Genomic DNA, 24,369 nt, shown 5'->3' on the forward strand with positions numbered 1-24,369 from the left:
GAATGGTCATGCTCGTCTCAAATTGTCGATGAAGCAATTCGCCCCAATATCAACGTGTGCACGTTTAACTTTCGATCAATCACTTATCGGTCGGATAGCAGTGTAACGTTAGAATATATGTAATTTAGTTTTTTTACTTAATTACCATATTTCAACCCGTCTTGAGCCCACGTTTTTTTCCAACCTGCACTAACCATCGTGAAACCCCGCCCGCCCGCCCATTTACATGGTGCGGTGAGTCCTTCAGCAGTATATTGACAACAGGCTGTAGATTATTACTGTAGTCATGATTACGTTTAAAGCTACAGGTCCATGTTGAGTGTGGTGAACAGTGGCATCGTAGCCGTGATGAAACTTCATGTTGACTCAGTGCCACATCGTTGAAGCCGGGGAATTCGTGATTTCGTGTTTTAACGGAGGACTTTACACCTATGCACTCCACGCTTGTTCGGAAGTAATGAAAATCTTAACACTTAAGTGTTTATTATATGATCGGTGCATTACAGTAGGGTTTCAAGATTAGTCTGGGCATGGGATGTGGGTGGCTTTGTATTGGTATCACGAGCGATTCCCCAAAAAGGTTTGGTACGATATGTTTTTATACCGTACATATATACTTCTGTCAGGTAACAGGAAATCCCCCCCCTCCCTCCACATCACGAATTGGTGGAAAAAAACTCAGAAAACATGACACATTGTATTAGTTGCAACTTGTGGGGTTATGTTATAAAAGTAAAAAAAAAACCACAAAGGTACTTTACAAAAAAATGAAAACTGAAAAACTTTGATTTCCTAGCAAACAGCGTGAGTCAAATGATGATGGCACAACCGGGAACCACCATCGATGACTTTACCTGTGCAAGGTGTATGGAGAACGGGTAGATATACTTATTACAGGGTATTTCCTGAACATGTGTTGTGGCGTGTGTGTTGATAGTGTCTACATTGTTTTTTTCTTGTTTAAATAGATTATATACTACGTCAACAGTATATACTTAATTAAAACTTACTGAACGTACTGTATGTTTAATCAATAATACTGTATATTTAAATTTTGATTTAAAGCTTTCGTGACTGCAGGAATTCATATTCTTGGTTCTTTCGGTAAAGTCACGTAGAATGGAATGAAATTTGTTGCTTTCAACTGATGGTTAAATCATTTAGTTTCAAAATAACCCACGTGCCATGACATGAATGGTTTAGTACGGTAGGGTAGTTATAACAGACACATCATAACATTAAACTATTTATATTAACTTTCAGGTAAAACAAGATTCATAAAGGAATCATCAACAACTTTTAAACAAGTCTTGATGAAAGTTTTTGTTTGTATCAAATTCAGGCTGAAATTAGTTTTAAAAATTAAATAAAGTACATTTGAAAAAATTATCGCCATTTCGTTAAAACTTAACATGCAGTGCAGTATAGGTAAGGAAATGAAAACATTATTCATAATATACTTTTGGGTCACATCGAGTAAGTAAATGCGTCGTAAAATAGATAAGTGGACATGCATGAAGCAGCTTTTGTTTCATATCATTGTGTAGAGCATTGGCAAATTGCAATGAGGTGAAGCCCAGGAATTGTAAATACAACCATAAACGTTTTATTACTTTACCAGGTAAGGCCCACTTGAGCAATACAGTGCTTTTTTTCAGAAGGGACGTGGCCACAAATGATGGCTCAATACAGTGGCTTATCACGTGGACATTTACACCAGACAAATACTCTAAACGGATGATTTTAAATATGGAGGGAAACATCGGAGGGCCCAGAGAAAAATCCACGCGACCACGGGGGAGAACACGCAAACACCAAATATACAGCAGCAGGCGTCAGGGTTGGGATCGAACGTACGACCTCCTGCATACCAGGCGAGGTAGTTAACATATCGCCACTGTCAACGAGTGACGGTCTCCCAATGAGATCCTGATAAAAGCGAATGAAATCTGCTGTATCTGGGATTTTGAAACATCCTGTGACCAGTTGGGGGATTCGAATATTCCAGTTTGCTTACACACTGTGAGGGGGATATAAATAAACAGTCAAGGGGTCTTTCTCAAGTTAAAGTGTGGAAGGAGAGTAAGATTCTGAAAGGGCATTTCTGTTTAGCGGTATGGCTCAAATGAAAGTGAAACTTTGACTCAGATATCTGTTTGTATAACAATACCCATCGGTTTTTATCAGGCCGACAATCATCTGGAAACTTGAAAAAGATTAAATCCATTCATTTTATAAAGTACAGTGAATAAAAACAATATCCAGTATGATAGGATATAGTCATAACATGCTAACCGTAATGTTGTTTCATGTCCTATCTTGAATAATCTTCCTTGGGCCTCAACATGTGCCAAGTAATCCGTTTGATTACACTCAGACGATGAGACATTCGTGGTATTAATAAAAACAATTTGGGTATAAGATGCTTCAAGAAAATCGATCAAAATGTAAAGAAGCAACGACCTTAGGTTGAGTGTGGTCGCGTATTCGTGGACGAAGTGTAAACTGAAGCCCTTAGAATATAATTAGTGTAGCTGTATGTTTTATTCTAAACTAAACAAGGTGTTTTTTTTATTTGCACCTTCCATCAGCAACGGCTGGCTATTCATTTATTTCTGTTTTAAGTAAATTTTACTGAAAAAACTATAAAGTTTTAGAGAATGAAATGGGGGTCACAAGACATCTGGAGCACCCTGTATAGCAGGTGTGTACTATTACTTATGTGTGTATTATTATTGTTATTAACGTATGTGTTGCACATAACGGAGTGCAATAAATTATTTAACCTGATGCCCACCACAGTTTTTGCTTCACAAATGCCTTATGAAGAAGTTACTGTGTAACTCAAACTTCTTGGCAAAGTCTGATGAGTAGCCACATTTATGTATTAACTATCTTCAAGTGGTAGTGGTGATTATGATGGCAGCTTTTCACAACATTACACTTCAGTGTCATGCTGCGTATTGAGAGTTTTGTTTTGAGCAAAAAGTGGTACATTTTAAAAATGAATAAAGTATAATATAAATTGAACACTCTATTTCACCTTTAATTTAAAAATGCACTAACTTGATCACGCAAGGACTTATTAAACTTTGAAACACTGAACATGCCAGTGATTTGCCGTCGTGAAAGAAATGTCACGTAAACATGAACAACCTCAGGATGATTTCCATCCGCTCAGAGTGGTATGAGATGAGTGGTTCACTGGGCTCGGCTGAAATCGACGAAGACAGTAAACAAATCGATCGACAGCAATGAATGAAGGAAATAAATAAGCGGGCAACGTCTCCACGTGTCATTCCACATCTTCTCTGCTTATTTGTTTTCTTATTTATATTCCCCACGGTGATGCCGAGGATTATTTTGAGCAACGAATTAACATAATCCGCTTTCCCAAGATGTATTCTTTGTGCTTTGCTAAGGTCTGCCTTTCTACATTCACCAAAGCAACTCCATTCAAATGCAAATTAAGGCGTTACACACTGGCTAACAAAAAATAGAGAACCTCCCTGGTGGGTGATGAAAAAGAGAGTGTTGGACACCCGAGCGTACAGTTTTATATATGGCACCTTTTGTAATTTCACTTGGTTTGCCTGCGTATTTGGAGTTTTCATGTTTTCTGTCTCCCCGTGGCCGTGTGGATTTTTTTCTCCGGGTTCTCCGGGTTTTATTCCCTCCACATTTAGAAACACACGTTTACGGTTTTTGGCTGCTATTAATTTTCCAAATGGCGAGCCACTTCGTTGAGCTATCATTTGTGGCCAGGTCACTTCTGAAAAAAGAGCTACGTAGTAGCTCAGTGGGCTTTACCATGTGGCCCCCTTTGCTGGCTATGGCAGCAAGGGGGCCACATGGGCATTTTGAGATGAAATGCTCTTCTTAGTCACACCAACGATCAATTGAAAATGTGATCTCGTCTCGTGTCTCTTCAGGGCTCTTTTGTAGACCGCCACACAATATTATACACATTAAATATTCCCGCCACGTATTTTTCCATACATTCATAATACCGTGCTGATTAAAACATGCAACAGCTACAACGTGTAATGCATATCCATGAAAACACCGATCGCCTTGCTCCTGCCGTCTCTATTAATACTTTTGAACTCAGACGCGATACGCACAATTTCTTGACAATGTTGCACTGTTTACTGCTGAAGCGTGCATTTAAATGTGCCGCTGCACAGAGTCGGGTTTTCTCGCAGCAGGTTGCGTGACCTGGTTTTCAGAGTTATATGAACTTCTGCACTAGAGCATAGTTTACATCCCAAGGCAATCCTTCTCGAACCTGTTTTCTCACGAAGCATGCCGGCCACGTTTATTGCCAGATTTCAGAGTCGGCGCTTGGATTGGAGGGGGACTAAAAAAAAACGACCTGTAAACTCAAGGTTCTAGCACTTTTTTGCGAGGTGACAATTCGTTTTTTGATTAAAGGGTAGTAAGTGTTCGTGAAGGAGCAGACCTCGTCATGCATGGAAGCATCGCCCAAGTTACTGGTGCTGATAAAACGGTCATAACCATCGTATAACTGCCCAGAATGGATAGACTACAGCATCGTAGAATGGAGGGTCTGATAAAAGACAAGTTTCTTCAAAACTACAATGCATTATTTCCAAAATGACAGGTGACTGAATTTCTAAAGGCAGCCTGGGAAGGGTGTTCCTCTTGATAATAAAACCTGTACTTTGCAGTTCCCTTTAAAGGCAGATGTGTTCAAGTGTTCTTTACAGCTTCAATGACTTTGTAACCATAATAGCCACTGTTACAAAACCCTACCTAAACAGGAATGTACAGTAGAGTACTTTAGTTTCAATATTAGTGGCAGCAATTAAGCCAACTATTTTTTTTGTATATTGTACAGGGATTTTTTTCATTGCTATGTATTGTTAAATATATAAATGTAATAACCTAGGTTAAGGTTACCCTGTCCTGGAATCAAGCCTGGACTGTATCTGTGGCCAGGCATTTTGAGACAGTTTTTTAGGGCCCCAATACTTAATGTTGAGTGGGGCCCCCATTGCCTTTCTTGCATATATATTGTACATTTTGGGGGCCCCCTTGAGCTTGCAGGCCCCAATTTTAGGGTGCTACAGTGGCGAGATTTTAACTACCTCACCTATTATGCAGGAGGTCGTGGTCGGTTCGATCCCGACCCTGACACCTGTTGTATATTTGGAGTTTGGATATTCTCCCCATGGTCACGTGACATTTTCTCTGGGTCCTCCAGTTATTCCCTCCACGGTTAGAAAAATGCGTTTGGAGTATTTGGCTGCTATACATTCCCACGTGATAAGTCACTTCATTGAGCTATCATCTTTGGGCAGGTCGCTTCTGAAAAAGAGCTAAGTAGCTCAGTGGGCCTTACCTGGTGAAATAAAAAAAAGAGTAAAAACTTGTTTAATATTTATTAAAATAGTAGTTTGCAGATCCGGTACAATTGTACCAGCGCCCCTTCCCCTCTCATCAGGCCTGTCTGGGGCCCCACCTATATGCCCTTGAGTCCGATGTCCCAAACTCACTTATGAACGCTAACGATGCAGTATTGTACTCATAGAATTCCACTTGGGAAGCAGGAGTGGGGGAAAGTGGTCGTCTTCGAGAGTGAATGGTAAAGGGGAGCCTCCACTTCTTTCTTTTCTCTCTCTTAGAGCAATAAACACCACATTTAAAATCTCAATTGGGCGGTGCGAGGGCAGTGAGGGGGCTGCTGCCTCCACTTTGTCCTTACTCTGCATGTGTGGTTCCATGATCCCATTGGCAATAGGCATTTTTGATTGCTGGATTATGCCAGGGGTTCTCATATTCATTTCTACTGGCACATCTGAGCTGTGCCAATGCAGGGCCCTCATCGTTACGGTGGTTTTCCACTGGCTATTTGCCAAGCTGAGCCAGAACCAAATTGTGAAACTTAGGCCTCACAAATACGAGGTCAAGCAGAATCATAAGTTTACTTCCCAAGCAGAGCCAGGGGAGCACGGTCGGTCATTTTCATTATGCACGCGCCTCGACCCAGTCGTTGCACGTGACATCAGCGGCATGGCTTGGAGTCTTGCAGTGAAACAAACAACCTAAGGTATCAATCCTCTCTTGGTCTCTTCATCACCATGGCCAGCAGTGAGTGAGGAACCGTCAAAGGGCACTGTGGGCTCCCATGCAAGTTTGGTCTTGCACACCTGACGCGGCATATAATCATTCTCTGAAATATACTCAGACGCATTTTTACCTAACCGAAGCCTTTTTTTTGCCCTCTGGTCTGTCTGCGGAGTAGGGTTTAAAACGGCCACCCATGCAGGTATCTGCAGAGACATGTTTATGGTGGTAAAAATGCGACGACGTCACTCGTGCATGCCCAGCCGCCTAGTAGTGTTATAGGGTGCTGACAGTAAACTACTGTACTCTACCCATAATGTGTACTGTAGTCACAGCATGTAAAAAGATACAGTCAGCGTCAGCAAATGTAAAAATATATATATACGGATAAACTTATTCATTTGATCATTGAAAATGTACTTTGTGTAAAATCTGGAAAATGCACGTGAAATGTAATCCATCCCGAAACTCTATTAATCTATCCCTTACCATAGGTGGGGGTAGCTTAAGTAACGTAGAGACATAAAAAAAGACAAAGATCCCCTTCATAGCCTTCACGGACTGTTGGGGGAAGTGCTGTTAGCGAGGGGGTGGGTGGGTGGCCACACACACACACCACATGTAAACACACACACACATGTAAACACACACACACCACATGCAAACACACACACCAACACCACATGTCAACACACACAAACAATAGCAACTGCCAAAAAATGGCGATAATATCACAATAGCCTTTGTGCCAGCTTCGGTGCGTGGGACAGACCCAGTTATTACAGGTGAACAGAAGTGATTGGCATATGAACCACCTGCCTTCCCCTCTGACGCAATATGTGATGACTTTTGAATAATCATTCTCAGGACCATTTCCAGCATGTTGAGGATGGAAATGTCTGAAGTAATTGTTACAATCAATATGGTCCCCCTTGTTATAAAGGCAAGCCATTATCGCATCTTTCCAATCCCGTGGAACTCGTCACGTGGTTAAAGAAATTGTAATGTTGCTTTGAAAATCATCTTGTACACGATCACCACCCAGTTTATTGGGTAGGTCATCCCTCTCTGATGCCCTACCCGGTCCTAATGCTCAGCATCGCTCTTTGTTACCCATCAACAAAGGGCACCTCAGCCAGTGACTCAGAAGACCCACAACCTCTTCATCAGCCTCACATCCCCCCTTATCCCACGGATGCCGTTTGGACTGAGAGGGGCTCTTCCTTTCTCGAGACCACACACAGAATGCTCAAATTTTGCAGACATAATCCTGGGGAGTTCCCATAAGGATGTCAATGAGGGTGGGACTGCAAGGGACGGTTTTGATGGCATGAAATAGAGCTTAATGATTGCGGGCCACTGAGGCAATTTCCATCATCTCAGCAACCTGCGGCCACCACTTAACTGAATGGATCTCTGAAAAAAAAGGTTTAATTAAGCCTCCTCATTCTCAGATGAATGGAATTCAAAACGATGACGCTTGGAAAGATGAACGGAGTTCAAACGGACTCACAAACAAACACCTTGTGAAAAACCCAATTGCAGAAGAGCCCTGGTTTTGATCTTCGACGAAGCTCACGGTCCACCATAGATCGCATCCACTGCACAAACCATGGCAGATGCAGATACCTGATGCACAAATGTAACAGACCGTACAACATAAAACGACACAACGCCCGATCCACAAATACGAAGGAGACATCACAGCGATGCACTCCGCTGTTCCTGACACGATTATCTGGCTTGACCACCTGAATGTGAAATTGTATTTGTTGCTCTGCATCTACATCAGCCATACGACAAGAAAAGAAGAACAGGAAGATTCCCAGGTGAAAACAATGAGAGTGGACAATTTACTTTCTTGGCATGCACCGTTGATGCTGTGTGGATTTACGAGTGATGGGAAAGCATGTTTGTAATTACCAGCCCATGATGCTGCAGGCAAATTTTGCAACTTCTTCTGTGGGGGCGAAGACAACCACCACCAACCATTCTTCGCCACCTGTTGATAAGCAGGCGAACCCACAGCAGCCTTTGACTCAAAGTCTCCCACAGTCTCCCACACCTCCCGCTATGTTCCCAGACCCACTTCATTATTTTATTCAAACACACACGTACACTGACAACAACAAAACACACCATGTGACATCACTTTTGAATTTCTTCTTCATTTAAAAAAATATATATTCCCAACTGTCAACGAACAAAAATGAAAGAAACGGGAAGAATGTTTAGAAATGTATAACACCCCGTAAGATTAGCGTGGGGAAAAATGTTCGGTCATAATTTCTTGAGCTGTGTCAAAGGGCATATGTTGTACATACCATATGTCTCTTGGTCCTTCCAGTTAGAATGAGCTCTTATATGACTCCTTATGACAATAATTACTCAAGTGCTGTGGTTTAATGACACTCTCGGACAAGAATATTACATTTCTAATGGTGTAGATTTTAAAACAAATATTTTAAGGTAATTTTTTTTCCCATTGAAATCACCATTAGGGCACAAAGTCAATCAAAAGTCAACATGCTGTCTAAATAAATTTCTCTTTGGTGATTTATGTCTATGTCACGACCAAGATGTTCTCATTTATACCATGGTATTGCTTTTGATTTGTGTTCAAGCCTCAAGTTGACCTTTGGGTTGGTATGTGGAAATGTGGATTTAAGAACACACCCAGTAATGGTGTTCATAAACTTCCATGCTAAGGATGTTGTGTTGTGATAGGGTTAATGTTTAACCATTTGAACAAAAATGTAAGAAAGTTTAAGCACACACGGTAATGTTAGTCTGTATTTACGAAATAATATGTGAACAATTTTGTTGTCGCTTTAAAGGTTAATTATTTACATTGTGGTTCTTCTTCTGAGCGACTAAAATACCATTTGCTTTTGTAACTTCACAACATTTTCAATTCTCCCTGTGAACTAAATCTCTACACGCGACCATTTCAAGTCAAACCATATTGAAACTCGCATTATAAAGTTAATGCTTACCTTGCCATTGAATATTAAGAATGCTGTTCATAAACACCACTGTGAAACTTATTTCTTTGCGCATTCTCAAATATATGCGAATGTCAAATCAAAAGAAAGACCACACAAAGGAAAGATCAGAAAAAGGGACACAACCCTCGGGTGTTCGTCCGAAACAATGTCGCCTGTATTCTGATTACAAGTATAAAAAAAAACCTTGGGGTTATACCCTCGTGCGAACACTCACACGGGCCTCCCTTGAGCAAGAGCTGTACAGCCTTCGCTCACGCACCGTCTCAGCTTGGGCATCGCACCTCCGACTAGCACGCCGGTTGGCTACGCACGGCGCGAAAGAAGTTCAAGATATCGTACACGCACACGTCTGTATCCCGCGCGTTCTTCTTTTCCATGTCCCCAGGAACAAATTTGTGCTCATCAGGAGGTGCAAGCACGTGTGCCGAGTGCCTCCTCCTCGGTCCCTTGTGTGGCTGGTGCAGCCAAGAGGTATGGAGTGTACTTTAGCCTTTGCAATTCCATGGAAACGTCGACCGGGCGGCAGAAGCACGCTCGCTTCGGCTTGCATTGTGGCGTGGCCAAGGCTTTTTTTTTTTGTTCATTCAAATCCGACGGATTTAACCGCGCTTCAAAAAGTCGCCGCGGAGTTTGAATCCCTGCCCATTAGGCAGCGCTCTGTTCACTGTACTGAGAGCCACGAGTTGGATTTAGTTACGTGTGTGTAACAAACAGAAAACAGCCAATCAATGCGCATTCATTTTAACACCAGTCTAATTGGGACTTGTCATACGTTACCGCGTGGTGATTTGATATTTAGACATATCCGAGTACAATAAGTACAGAAAACCTCTGATCTACAATGATGTGGGGGGCACCGCATATATTCGTGGGTCCTATTATCTGTGCATATCCACCAAAATAACTCTTATTACCCACACAGCTGGATGCGGCCATGGTGTAATAGTTAACGACCACGCTGGATCTGCAGTCCGGAGGTCACCTATTCGATTCAATCTACCGGTGTGGCAGTTTAAACAACGATCATGTTTCTCTAGTCAGCCCACCTCTGTCCACGCAGAAGTGTGTAATGGGTACAACCGCAGTTAATAAGTCGCCAGATCGCATGTGGTGTGGAAAGCGCGCTTGTGCCCACCTCTTCATAGCGGTCTAACCAGCGTCGTGGAACAGGCCAAATACCCTGTAGAGGGGTTCTCTATAGCGCCTTCTTGTGGAGGCCTTTCCACTAGCAGTGGTGTGAGAGAGTAGTCGTAGGGCTGCACCTTTAACCCGCAGATGAACGCATAATAATCAGATGAATTTGACGAGAGGAATCTTTGCGCAATAAAACTAAACTTAGCTTTTTATTTTGAGCAAGTAAGGCCCACTGAGCTATATAGCTGTTTTTCAGAAGCGACCTGGCCACAAATAATAGCTCAACGAAGTGGCTTATCACGTGGAAAATTTCTCGCAGCCAAATACTCTAAACACATGTTTCTGAACATGGAGGGAAAAATCGGAGGACCCTTAAATAAATCCACGTGGCTACGGGGAGCAAATGCAAACTTTAAATATATAGGGGTCAGGGTCGCGATTGAACCCACGACCTTCTGTATAGCAGGCAAGGTAGTTAATATCTTGCTACCGTGGCAGCTATGTTAGTAATAATTAGAGCCCATGGATAATGAATCGGGTAATGGATAAGAGGCGTTTCACTCTGTTTGGGTGCACGGTCATTCTGTCGTTTTGAGGTGCCTTATTTCTCTTTGCAGAACTTTTCTGAGGGAGAGCATCATGACAAGCGCTGTGACCTAGTCTCTAACCTCTTGGAGAAGGGCTGTAGCAAAAAGTATATTGAGTTCCCAATGAACCAGCTGGATATCATTAAAAACCATCCCATCAGTGGAAAGGTCGATGGCAGCTCATCTTCCATTATTCAGATGTCTCCGCAGAAGATATCCCTACGTCTGCGGCCGGGTGAGTGTCACCATTATATGCGAGTGAGCCTCTCTCTCTCTATTGGTCTGCCTTTAATTAATGCTAAGTATTGCCAGGTTGTTTTACTGCTTGTATCAACTCATTGTGTATTCGTTCATGCTGGAAATTAGATTATATAAGTGGTGTTTACTTTATTTGTTAAAATAGAAATAAATACCTTTCCTATGATATGGCAATTAACAGGCTAACTACTTTCTTTATTATTTTATCTACATTAAGTTGGAAAACTTTCTTGTTGTTTGGTATTAATATATAAAAATGAAGTTAACCCTTTCCCGTTTCGATGACGTACGGGTACGTCATAAAAACGAAACCATAATAAAAACTAAAATAAAATATTGTAATCAGTACCGAGGCTCCCACAAGGCCATGCGGGAGGAAGTGTGGCACAGTTTGGCGCCAGCTATCATAGAGTGCGGTTGTTTCGCTACATTTTTCTGCGGTGAGTAACAATGTCTTTAAAAACAATGGCGCTGCACCTCTATAAATAAAATTAACGCTGAGTCGCTTGCACGTTCCGAGATTCAGAGGTGAATGGGACCCCACCCTGCAACTTTGAGACGTCGCGGAACGGGAAAGGGTTAACTGCACTTTCAATGTGTGTGGTACATTAAGGTACTGACGTGTATATTACCTTGTTAAGATGGTCACATGACCAGGTATGCCTGTTTAAGGCCACCTGCCTAGAGTGGGCCCCTAGACAATGAATACCTTATGGAAGTTGATTCATCCGAAAAATTTTGTCGGGACACAACAATAACATGCAAAACATTTGCTCAGGACACTTCCGGAATATAACTGCTACTTCGCAGAATCGCTGTGGCGCGCTGCCCATGCACTCTACCCGTGTACTCTACCCGTGTAGTCTGCCCGTGTACTCTACCCGTGTACTCTGTCCGTGTACTCTGCCCATGTACTCTACCCGTGTAGTCCGCCCGTGTACTCTGCCCGTGTACTCTACCCGTGTAGTCCGCCCGTGCACTCTACCCGTGCACTCTGCCCATTCACTCTACCCGTGTACTCTGCCCATTCACTCTACCCGTGTACTCTGCCCATGCACTCTGCCCGTGTACTCTACCCGTGTACTCTACCCGTGTACTCTACCCGTGCACTCTACCAGTGTACTCTACCCGTGTACTCTACCCGTGCACTCTACCAGTGTACTCTACCCGTGCACTCTGCCCGTGTACTCTACCCGTGTACTCTACCCGTGTACTCTACCCGTGTACTCTACCCGTGAACTCTACCCGTGTACTCTGCCTGTGCACTCTGCCCGTGTACTCTACCCGTGTACTCTACCCGTGTACTCTGCCCTCGTGACCAAGCTGCGCCGTTCTCGTGACCAAGCGCCCCCGGGGAGATCGGGGAGCCATGCGGAACCCCCGTTTGAGTTTGCCCCGCTCGTTTCCGGCTGCGCGCTTGCAGGCAGCAGGGAGACCTTCCAGGTGGAGGTGGAGCAGCTGGAGGGCTACCCCGTGGACCTCTACTACCTCATGGACCTGTCGGCCTCCATGTTCGACGACCTGCAGAACATCAAGAGCCTGGGCACCACGCTCGCCACCAAGATGGGGCAGCTTTCACGCAACTTCCGCATCGGCTTTGGCACCTTCGTGGACAAGCCTCTGTCTCCCTACATCAAGACGCTGCCCATATACCAGGCCAACCCTTGCACGTAAGCCCACGTCTTTGTCCCCTCCCCCCACCCCCATCTGATAGGAGGATTGTTCTGTTGTTCGATGGTGCTTGGATTGGTGACCACCGAACTTACCGGGTGTGCAGGCGTTGGGCTGTGAGGTGGTCAAAATATGGCAACGTTGAGTGTCACTCCCTCCTCCCCGCAGTGTTTCTCCCATTACTGCAGTTTCCTCCCACAAAGCCAATCATTCGTTCATGGTATTGGCCCAACATCACGATGCGGGATCCTTTTGAAAATGTCTCAAGGCTCAGTGAGGCCTTTCGGGTAAAGAATTGTCATTTTCGTTGTGTCATTGGCAAGTGATGAGGGTTACGTCTGTCAAGCAAATTTTCCCTTTTCTTTTCAACACAGCAACCATTAATAATACCGTGCAATATAAATCCCTGCACGTAGCCAAAGCGAAGCCTTTACATATCAACAGCACGCGTAAAAAGAATGCTCGTGCGGTTCAAGGCAAACTGATCGAATTTTAATAGTCAATAGGCAGGACGCATACCGGTCTCGGTCGCGAGTAATCGTACACAAGGGCGAGCACTCCACCGCTTGTCTGCAAGCGCCACCCTTCAGGACGTAGCACGCAGCAGTTCCAATGGAGCGTCGCTCCTCTTTCAGTTCCACCGGAGCGCCCTTTCTCCTAGAAGATGCTCGACCCCCCCCCCCACGCGCCCCCCCCTAATGCCTCCACAGTGGTTGAAGGCAATCCGCTTGCCTTTGGACAGCGGAAGGAGTGATCTCTGGTGCTCGCGGGTCGGTACGTCCTCTCCCTGCACCCACGGTGCGGCACCGCTGCGGGACGACGACGAGCGACCAGCGTAGCGGCTCACCCCCCCCCCCCCACCCCTTGCACCCCCCCTTGAACCCCCACCCCTTGCACCCCCCCCCTAAACCCCCCACCCCTTGAACCCCCCCACCGCCCCTTGCACCGCACCCCCCCCCCACCCCCCGCGCCCGCGCACATCTGGCGGCGAGTGACGGTGAGGTGCGATCTGCCCGCAGCGGCTACATCGATTGCCTGCCAGTGTTCGGCTTCAACCACGTGCTTCCCCTCACCGGCGAGGCCACGGAGTTCAACGCCAAAGTGAAGGAGCAGCTCGTCTCCGGGAACATCGACTCTCCGGAGGGAGGCTTTGACGCCATCTTGCAGGTGGCCGTGTGCAAGGTACAAGGCTCGGGTCCGTCTCGTATAAGGGCGGCGGAAAAATAAAAAAATAAATAATAATAAGTCGAGAGTTGCATTCCCCTCCGGCTCCGGTGGACACCCCCCCCCCCCCCCGCCCACCCCTCCCCGAAGCCGTCGGCGAAAATTTCGGTCTGCGCGCTCCCGATGTGTTTCCGGGGACGCTACCGAACATCGTTCGGCATTGTCACCCAAAGTTGTGGCGTGCGCTGAGCTTCTTTCGCACCGAACCTAGCCAGCCGTGCTAATCGGTCGTGCTGGGAGCCCCTGTGGGGAATTATGTCAGTTCCCGAAACGTTGGACATCATGCCGTACGACACGCCGTGCGACCTGAAAACACATCCGACAGCTGCACTGCACAACCGCGAAATCCTACGCGGTAAAATGTCACATTCCTGTAGTGAGGGTCAGCCTGTACCTTGGACACCTGCTGTTGGCTTCCATCAAATAGGTGCTCATTCTATAGACCTCCAAAACCTGTATTTGCACTTCCAATTGCAAGTCGCATACTCCAGTCGCGATGCCACCCAGCTGGTCAGGATTATGTTCATTTGATGGTAAGATAAGGCATAAGGTAACACTGATGATGAATGCGTAACATTGACTGTGAAGTGGAAAAGGCCACATATGGCGCTGCAACGTGATCACCTGAGTCGAGGGCGAGCATGCCTCCCTGCACGTTTTGCATTGAACACCTGGTACCAATGTCAGCAGTAGAGACATAACATGATCCGACTTCATACTGCATTTAACCATGTGGTATTAAAAAAAATACGGTCCTTTGTTAAGTTAATCCACTGCACTGCAAGATGAAGGCCTCCCTGTGCCATATGAGTCTTTGGAGGGTTGTTTAACCATACTTCACCATGCTGGTCAATGTGGGATGGTGGAGGCGAGAGGCCGGGTGGGAGACACAGGTCTGGTTCAGATACCTACCGTTGGAAATTCGTTTAACCGGCAATGTGGATACGTCTAAGTCGCATCTAAAAACACATTTTCTTAAGTCCGTTTATACTATTTAGCCCTCCATCTCTCTTGCCCTTTCATTAATCTTAATCTTACAAGACTCCTTCAGACATTAGTGGAATGCGCCTTACAAATAAATGTAAATTATTGTTACCATTTGCACTAATGTTAGCCGTGGTTGTGAATTGAACTCGACTCACTGGTTGCATAGCCCAGTGAGCTGATCACCGTGCCCCCGATCCGCTCACGTGTTATTCGAACAAACTATAAACAAATCTCCAAATCATCTTGGCTAAAGTTATTTTGGAGCTTCAATTTGTAATGCTACATTAATTATTTTTCAGTTGCAATTTTTATGTTTTGGGATACATTTTAATTCGTGTTTTCCTTTTTTTATCAAACCTTTGTGATAGAGGAGGTGCTTGCCATTGACCAGTAAAGGTGTCTCCTTGCGGTAAACTTGTGCAATCACAAAGTTCCCCAAATAAGAACACTTCACAAGAGCGAGGCGATTGTCCTTAATCAGTGATGCATGCACGTTAGTCACAAGGTTGGCAAAAAAAAGTTGTTATTTTTTTTCAAGACCGGTCGAACCAACTTCTGTAGATGGAATCGGGCAGGTGCTGACTTTCCCAGGAGATAGAGAATTTAAAAACCGTCGCCATCACCTGCATCTACTCAGCGTGGATAAAATGGAGCATGCAAAAAGAGATTTATCATGGTGAAACTGTGACCCTTTTACCCCCTGAGATTAAAAGTAAGCCTTTATTTTGTTGCATTCCTCGTGGTCGCTTGGGCTTTATCAAAAGCCAGGCTTGCAACAACAACAAAAAAAGGGGGCCAGATTTGTACATTGAAGTGACTGCCCCCTTAAAAAAGGCAGAGTAAAGAGTACATTTTTTTTTCCCAGGTAAGGCCCACTGGCTTATCACGTGGAAATTTATAGTGGCACAATACTCTAAACGTGTGCTGATCCTAAATGTAGAGGGAAAAACCGGAGGACCCCGAGAAAAATCCACGTTACTGCGGGGAGAGAGACACGTAAACTCCAAATATACAGCAGGCGTCAGGATTGGGATCGAACCCACGACCTCCTGCATACCAGGCGGGGTAGTTAACATCTCGCCATCATGGTGTAGGCGAGCTTTTGGCACAATGTAAAACTGGTGGCATTTGCCATTGAGAATTTTGTGTGGATTAATTGTTTTGAGGGAGTGGGCTTGGTCCTCCGGCTCTTGAATGTCACCGCGCGTTCCTGCGAAATGTGAACACACACGGAGCTTCGTTGTAATGCGGAGCAACTTAATCAATCCCATTGTAATCCGCTTGAGCATTGATGGATGAGTCAAGGGAAAGCAAGTATAACATTGCGCGAAAAATACTTGTGCCTCACTTAGCTGTGGGTTTCAGCCACATGGGTGTAATTGTGGGGCATTTCAATTGGTTTCCATAATATGTTTCTGTTAGGGCTCTTTAACAAATGTATTTATCAATGTGCCTATGTGAGTCATGGCATTGTATTTATGTTTACACTTTTTCTCGTACCAATATACGTGCCGCGTAGGTCACAACGCACGATAACAACTGTAGATAGCTCCCCGATGTGTTTTTTGAGTTCTCCTTACCGCATGTTGCTCAGCACGATGTCCAACGTTTCCCTCGTGGTGCTGGGAGCCCCTTCAGAAACTCCCAGCACCTGAATTCAGTTCCTGAAGGAGCTCCCAGCATGGAGAGTGAAATCGTGCTTAGCAACACAATGTACGCAGCACAACCGATCAAACCTACCATGCAGTGGTACAACAACGTGTTGATGATGGCTTGGGTCACATTTAAGCCCGACCACCCTTGATCAGCATCGCACATTGTAATAGACTTTGGGGTACAAGGGCAGTACCCTAACCTCACGAGGAATGTGAAAGTGTGAGTATGGGCGTGTGCACGTTCAGATATGCACTGTATGTGCATGCGTGCGTGCATGCATGCATTTTGTGTGAATACATAACACTACACCGTCATCAACTTTAATTTGAAGCAGGTGAGACATCATCAGGTCCTCCTTTTTTGCAAGGGAAACCCGGGGGAAATGCACGAATTGAAACGTGTTGAAGATTCTGTGCGCTGCCATTCTGGCGTGTGGAAGCAGGTATTCTCCTGGGCTGGTTATGCAGGCACACGTGCTCAAAGTGTGAGTTCAGCTGATGTTTGTGCGTTCACTCGGGTGCCTCCATATGGGGCTTTAACAAACAAACCGGAAAATAAATAAACGTCCAACACAGGTGCATGCGGAGAATGATAGGAATTTCGTGGAAGGATAGGGCAAGCAACTTGGGTGTTAATAGTAGCATGTGGCAAGAAATAGCTGCAGATGTAATTAGGAAAAAATAGGTTGCGATGGGTGAGACACGTGTCTATGGTCACGGAGTGGGAGACAAGCACCCAGAGAGAGGTTTAGTGACCAAGGGGAAACCAAAATCTGGATGGTTGAATACTCTTAGAGCAGACCTTGCAGATTGTGTGTTAACAACAACTGTGGGATATAGATGAAGGAAGCGATGATGAAGCAATTATTAATTTCCCACTCACCCCTACTGGATACCTGTGAAAAATATCTTTATAGCTCATCGGATTTCTCCAGGATAAATACAGATTCTGATTCTGAATTGTGGAGAAATAAACTGCATTTGGCCATGTTAACCTATTGACCACGATGTGTTTCCGGCTCGTACCGCGTGCTGCTCGGCACGTTCTTACGTTTCTCCTCTCCCCGCGTGCTGGGAGCTTCTTCGGGAATCGAACACGTGCCGAGCAATTTGTCGTGCCGGGGAACAACGCGCCCGCGTCACGACCCGAAAACGCGTCGGCCTCACCCGTGACGCCTGTCCCCTCTCCACCCAGGACAAGATCGGCTGGAGGAGCGAGGCCATGCACCTGCTGGTGTTTGTGTCGGACGCCGACTCGCACATCGCCCTGGACGGGCGCCTCGCCGGCGTAGCCGTCCCCAACGACGGACTGTGCCACCTCGATGAGAAAAACGCGTACACGCACTCCACTGACATGGTGAGCGAATGGCACAAAAGAGTGGCGCCGCGGTGGCTAGGAGATGTTAACTACCTCGCCGAGTATGCAGGAGGACGTGCGTTCGATCCCGACCCTGACCCCTGTATATTTGGAGTTTTCGTGTCTATCGCTCCCCATGGCCGTGTGGCCTTTCCTCCGAGTCCTCTGGGTGTTTTTCCCCCACCACATTTGGAGACGACACACGTTTAGACTATTTGGCTGCAGTAAACTCCCGAATGATTAGCCACTTCGTCGAGCCGTCCTTTGCGTGGCCAGGTCACTTGTGAAAAAAATAGCTGTGTAGCTTCGGGGGCCTTACCTGGTGAAATAAAAATTGTGTAGTTTAGAAGGCACGTCATGCCCCCCCCCCCTCCCACCATCCCCGCCAGCCTGCCATCGGCGTGTTCCGTCTTGTTAAACGGACACCACCCTCGCCGCATTCGTGGGAATGCATTTTATCACCGAGACGATGTCTGTGAGATTCACCACCGCGTGCCGTCAAAGCAGCTCCGTGATAACCCTAGAAAGTGGAAAGGAACAAAAATAAAACAATCCGTCAGGGAGGAGGTCTTTTATCCGATTCGCACGGGCACGTGTTGAAAGAGCTCAGGGCTGTGATACAGGATGTGTGCTGTTAGACATAGTGAGTCGCGTTGTTGCACGTAATGTGGCCTGCTGGCCAAAAAATGCAGTGACGTTTCAATGAAAGTTTCTGTTTCACAATTAGCATTATGCTGAATACCCCTCGTTAATTATACAGGTAAAGTTGTACACTAATATATATGTGTTGTAACAACGGACAAGTGACATCATTTTACACAACCTCAGATTTGATTTTGATCCCCCAGCAGATTTTATTTTGTATATTTTCAGCCTTATTCAACACTTCTTGCTATGCTGGTTAAGCATCAAAATCTGGTCACTTAATAAGACCCTAATTGGATACTGTAAGGTCCTTGGTCCTAAACGCCCATGGGCTTTCGACATACTCTGATCTGTTTATATGTTAATAAATGTAAATATAATTTGTTTAGGCTTTTACTGGTCAGCTTTATGAGCTTGTAAGGCAAACAGAAGTCCAGCACAAAAACATACCGTGATTGTGATCAAACAAGCAAAGTGTCTGTTGACATTCTAATTAACGGCAATAGGCTTCTGTACACTCCTTGAACAGCAACGCTTGATATATTTACTCGTCCGTGTCGACTTTATTGGCCGTATTATGGTTTGGAAAGGCAGCAGCTGAAGGCCAACCTCTGTCTGTGCACAACAAACTCTGGGCATGATATACAGAGGGGGGGGGGGATGCTGACTCAGTGTAATGATGAGCACACTGGACTTGCAATCCAGGTGTCCGCCAGCTTCAATTCGATCACCAATGGGAACGTTCTAAAATCCCCCCCCACCCACCACTTCTGTCCACCAATCAGTGTAAAGCAGCATACATGGGTACAGCACAGTCGATCGGTAGGTCACGTGTGGTGGAGTAAAGTGTGGGTACTCTTACTTCTTCTTCCAAGAGTATCGGACTGAATGCCCTCCAGATGGGGCTCGCTTTAGCTTATCTCAATTGGATATCCTTCTGCCGGCATTGATGCAAGCAAGCAGTTGCAGGGCTGCACCCTTTCCTTCATCATTTTACTTGACAGTGTTTAATGCTGATTAGGTAACAAAAACACACAATCATGTTTTCGCCTACCTCGCCTTATTTATTGTGTCACTACTTTGACATGGAGTAGGTGGCGGGGGGGGGGAGATGTTTTAAACTCAAGCTGCTGGTGACATTATTGCCCAGGAATTGCTTATGCTGCTATCGGGAAGCTCATATCACAACGGAATGTGGTTTAGAAAGGAGGCTAAGACAAGCACTTGGGTATTTAAAGAAAACAGCCTTTGTGTAACAAGCCTGTTAATGACCGTTGATCATGGCCTCATTGCCCTGGGCTTTATTTTAACTATACTGTACTGAGTTCACAAGCATAAAAATTGCTCCACTGTGGCCAATGTGTTGTTGAAAACATGCCACCCTGCCTTCTTCCCTGTAGGTGGGGAGAAACAGCGATCTATATCTTGAATTAAAAAAAAATAACTTTCGTAAAAACAAAGATTCTGGGGTAAATGAACGGAGTGCATTGTTGCTCAGTGGATTGTTTTTGTTTAGCTCAAAGGGCACATTGACATTCACAGATGTCTCAGTATTTCCAGCTTCCCTCAAATTACATCATTGCAGAAAAAAATTGAGCAACATGAATGGATGAACAAATGCGAATTTTGCACGTAATCTTTTCTATGGTCTGTTCAAATTAATTATTATATGGTTTAGTACAATATCCATGAGGACATTATTGGCTTGTGGTCTCTTGGCCAAAGCGAAGCCGTCTTAGTTTGGCACGGTTTAAACAACTTTTACTTTGGCAAAACACCAAGGAAGGCGAATGGACATCTGATATTAGGAAAAATAAAGTGCATAACACGAATGTACAGGCCGCCAGCAGACGTGTAGTCAAATTAACTGTGTACAGTTGTTACATTAAAACAATATGGTGCGTTTGTTTACACGTCATCAATTTTCACCCGTTTGCATGTTGTTAATGTATACAGCAAGGGTCCAGCTTTAGAGGATTATCGGGGCTGCACGCACCATCCTCGCAGCGATATGTCATGAGCTTAGAGGAGTACTGCATGATTATTAGGAAGCCACTGGAGCTATGCACTTTTAAATCTGGATTGAAAACTAATTTCTTTAATTCTTTCGGTGAAGTCACGTAGGTAGAAAAATTAAATAAAACAAACAATAACATAATAATAATAATAGGGTTTTTCCCATTTTTTCTGGCAACAAAACTGAAACCTTTTTTTACGAGGATTCATGTCTGCATTAACCACAATACCTGCAGTCAAATGCAAACAAAAAACATACTATGATAATATATAGCAAAAAAAAAGGTTTCAGTTTTGTTGCTAGAAAAAGGGGGAAAACCCTATTATTAAATTTTGGTACTGGCAAAGGAGGTCTAATGATGAAACAATAACGTATCACCACGTTTCGATCGCAACACAAGCGGAAAAAAATAATCCAGCAGTGGACCTGCTGAACCTTTTGGTTTTATTTTATTTTTATACCTACGTGACTTTACCCAAAGAACCAAAGAGTATGGATTCCTGCAGTCACGAAAGCTTCAAATCGTGATACATTTCTTTAAAACTGCTTTTTGTGTTTGGTTTGTTGTCCGTCGCCCCTCACATTCCGATTAGTACGTTCAGCTACGTACGGCATGAAAGAAGTTCCACATACATACGTGATACAAAGAGGGGCATATGCTTTAAACAATATGGAACGAAACAATGTGTTCAATGCCACGTCTGTATGCACACCAGCCATCTGGCTCACACTGACCACTGTATTGAAGTATGGAAAATGTTGATATTTCTCTCATGCCTTTATGGAGATCGCACTTCTATAAATAATTATAAGACAGTGTTGTTTTGTATCCGCAACCCTTGCTATACAGTACAAGTCCCTTACACTGAGCTCAGCAAATATATTGTATTTTTCGATTTAAAGCTTTCGTGACTGCAATGATTCATCTTCTTTGGTTCTTTCGGTAAAGTCACATAGAATGATAATATTTTTGTGTTATTTTATTTTATCAATTTATGATTTTATTATCATTCTACGTGACTTTACCGAAAGAACCAAAGAAGAGAAATATATTGTAATCTATGAGTTCATTATTGTACATGTGTAAAATCGAATTACCGTACAAAACAGCATTGGGCTACAATGGTGAAAAATGCTACAAATAAAATTCCGGGTTGACTCCAATTCAAATCTGGTGTAAAACATGGTAAAGATTAAGGCCTCTGTCACACCAATGCTGGCAGAGGGGCTCGAGAGTGACCCTCATTCGTATTTTGACCTAATTTTGCCACTGTCTAGATGTCTTGGGAAGATGTGGGAGTACATGCACTTTACCCCACCACGTGTGTGTGTTGTATGTTGCAATTCTTTTGCACTGTACGTGGCCAACCGTGTTAATCGGAGGTGCGCCTCACCACACCGCACGAAACCCAGCGTTTCGCTAACTTTGTTCTACCCATTTGTGCAGTGAGGGAAAAAAAGTATTTGATCCCCTGCTGATTTTGTACTTTTGCCCGCTGACAAAGAAATTGTCAGTCTATAATTCTAATGGTAGGTTTATTTGAAAAGTGAAAGACAGAATAACAACAAAATCCAGAAAAACGCATGTCAAAAATGTTATATATTGATTCGCATTTTAATGAGGGAATAAGTATTTGACCCCTCTGCAAAACATGACTCAGTACTTGGTGGCAAAACCCTTGTTGGCAATCACAGAGGTCAGATGTTGCTTGTAGTTGGCCACCAGGTTTGCACACATCTCAGGAGGTATTTTGTCTCACTTCTCCAAGTCATTAAGGTTTCGAGGCTGACGTTTGGCAACTCGAACCTTCAGCTCCCTCCACAGATTTTCTATGGGATTAAGGTCTGGAGGCTGGCTAGGCCACTCCAGGACCTTAATGTGCTTCTTCTTGAGCCGCTCCTTTGTTGCCTTGGCCGTGTGTTTCGGGTCATTGTCATGCTGGAGTACCCATCCACGACCCATTTTCAATGCCCTGGCTGAGGGAAGGTGGTTCTCACCCAAGATTTGACGGTACATAGCCCCGTCCATCGTCCATTTGATGCGGGGAAGTTGTCCTGTCCCCTTAGCAGAAAAACACCCCCAAAGCATAATGTGTCCACCTCCATGTTTGACGGTGGGGATGGTGTTCTTGGGGTCATAGGCAGCATTCCTCCTCCTCCAAACAGGGCGAGTTGAGTTGATGCCAAAGAGCTCCATTTTGGTCTCATCTGACCACAACACTTTCACCCAGTTGTCCTCTGAATCATTCAGATGTTCATTGGCAAACTTCAGACGGGCATGTATATGTGCTTTCTTGAGCAGGGGGACCTTGCGGGCGCTGCAGGATTTCAGTCCTTCACGGCGTAGTGTGTTACCAATTGTTTTCTTGGTGACTATGGTCCCAGCTGCCTTGAGATCATTGACAAGATCCCCCCATGTAGTTCTGGGCTGATTCCTCACCGTTCTCATGATCATTGCAACTCCACGAGGTGAGATCTTGCATAGAGCCCCAGGCCGAGGGAGATTGACAGTTCTTTTGTGTTTCTTCCATTTGCGAATAATCGCACCAACTGTTGTCACCTTCTCACCAAGCTGCTTGGCAATGGTCTTGTAGCCCATTCCAGCCCTGTGTAGGTGTACAATCTTGTCCCTGACATCCTTGGAGAGCTCTTTGGTCTTGGCCATGGTGGAGAGTTTGGAATCTGATTGATTGATTCTGTGAACAGGTGTCTGTTATACAGGTAACAAGCTGAGATTAGGAGCACTCCCTTTAAGAGTGTGCTCCTAATCTCAGCTCGTTACCTGTATGAAAGACACCTGGGAGCCAGAAATCTTTCTGATTGAGAGGGGGTCAAATACTTATTTCCATCATTAAAATGCAAATCAATTTATAACATTTTTGACATGCGTTTTTCTGGATTTTGTTGTTGTTATTCTGTCTCTCACTGTTCAAATAAACCTACCATTAAAATGATAGACTGATCATTTCTTTGTCAGTGGGCAAACGTACAAAATCAGCAGGGGATCAAATACTTTTTTCCCTCACTGTACCTCCAAGTCTGTGATGTAGAATGATAAAAAAATAAATTGAGAGAATGTGTCTTGATTGCAATTGCCAAGCACTGTGCCTCCGCCCAATGACAATGACTCTGTGGTCTGATTCACAGGACTATCCGTCTCTTGGGCAGCTCATTGAAAAGCTCACCGACAACAACATCCAGCTCATCTTTGCTGTGACCGGCAAGTGGCTGGACCAGTATGCGGTGAGTTATTGCTAAGCAGAGTCGGCATATTATTGAGGCATTAACACCTGCCATACCACCCCCAGTGTTGGTTAGGACTATTTTTGTGTACATATTAAATCACAGTTGCTGAGAAGCAGATCCAGAAGATGGCACTATTGAAATAATTCATATGTAAACCGAGGTTGTACATTCATTATTGACCCAGAAACAAGATGAAATTCTATCAGTCCATGTCTGATCGTCATGCGAATTCTCACTCACCAATTGTCACCTTTGCAACAAAAAAAAAGCTTATTTGTCAGCATGGATATATTAACGTCTAGTTTATCAAGCAAATGTTTTGCGTTACTTTTATTCGTGTCAAATCAGTCTCTGTATCCGACAACACATTGCAAAACGGTCTAAGTGGAGCAGTGAGACATGCGCCCAGTTTCAGGACACTCACTGCTCGTTGTCGCGGAAGTTCGCCAATCAAATCTGGCATGCCCCCCCTGCCTATTATTGCCTTGGG

At 44.5% G+C, this 24,369-nt stretch overlaps 1 protein-coding gene across 1 annotated transcript in view; it reads left to right on the forward strand.

Moving 5' to 3' along the window:
* Positions 1 to 24,369, forward strand: part of LOC116938296 (integrin beta-6-like) — a 77,861-nt gene that overhangs the window by 17,276 nt on the left and 36,216 nt on the right. The window contains exons 4-9 of the mRNA XM_032945400.2: positions 9,484 to 9,569; positions 10,850 to 11,054; positions 12,501 to 12,747; positions 13,768 to 13,930; positions 17,810 to 17,971; positions 23,781 to 23,876. Of these exons, the coding sequence (XP_032801291.2) occupies positions 9,484 to 9,569; positions 10,850 to 11,054; positions 12,501 to 12,747; positions 13,768 to 13,930; positions 17,810 to 17,971; positions 23,781 to 23,876 (959 nt within the window). The remainder of the gene's footprint in view (positions 1 to 9,483; positions 9,570 to 10,849; positions 11,055 to 12,500; positions 12,748 to 13,767; positions 13,931 to 17,809; positions 17,972 to 23,780; positions 23,877 to 24,369) is intronic.

This window comes from Petromyzon marinus, chromosome 4 (genome assembly GCF_048934315.1).
Source record: "Petromyzon marinus isolate PM22_M1 ecotype Great Lakes invasive population chromosome 4, UKy_Petmar_22M1.pri1.0, whole genome shotgun sequence".
Taxonomy (NCBI): Eukaryota; Metazoa; Chordata; class Hyperoartia; order Petromyzontiformes; family Petromyzontidae; genus Petromyzon; species Petromyzon marinus.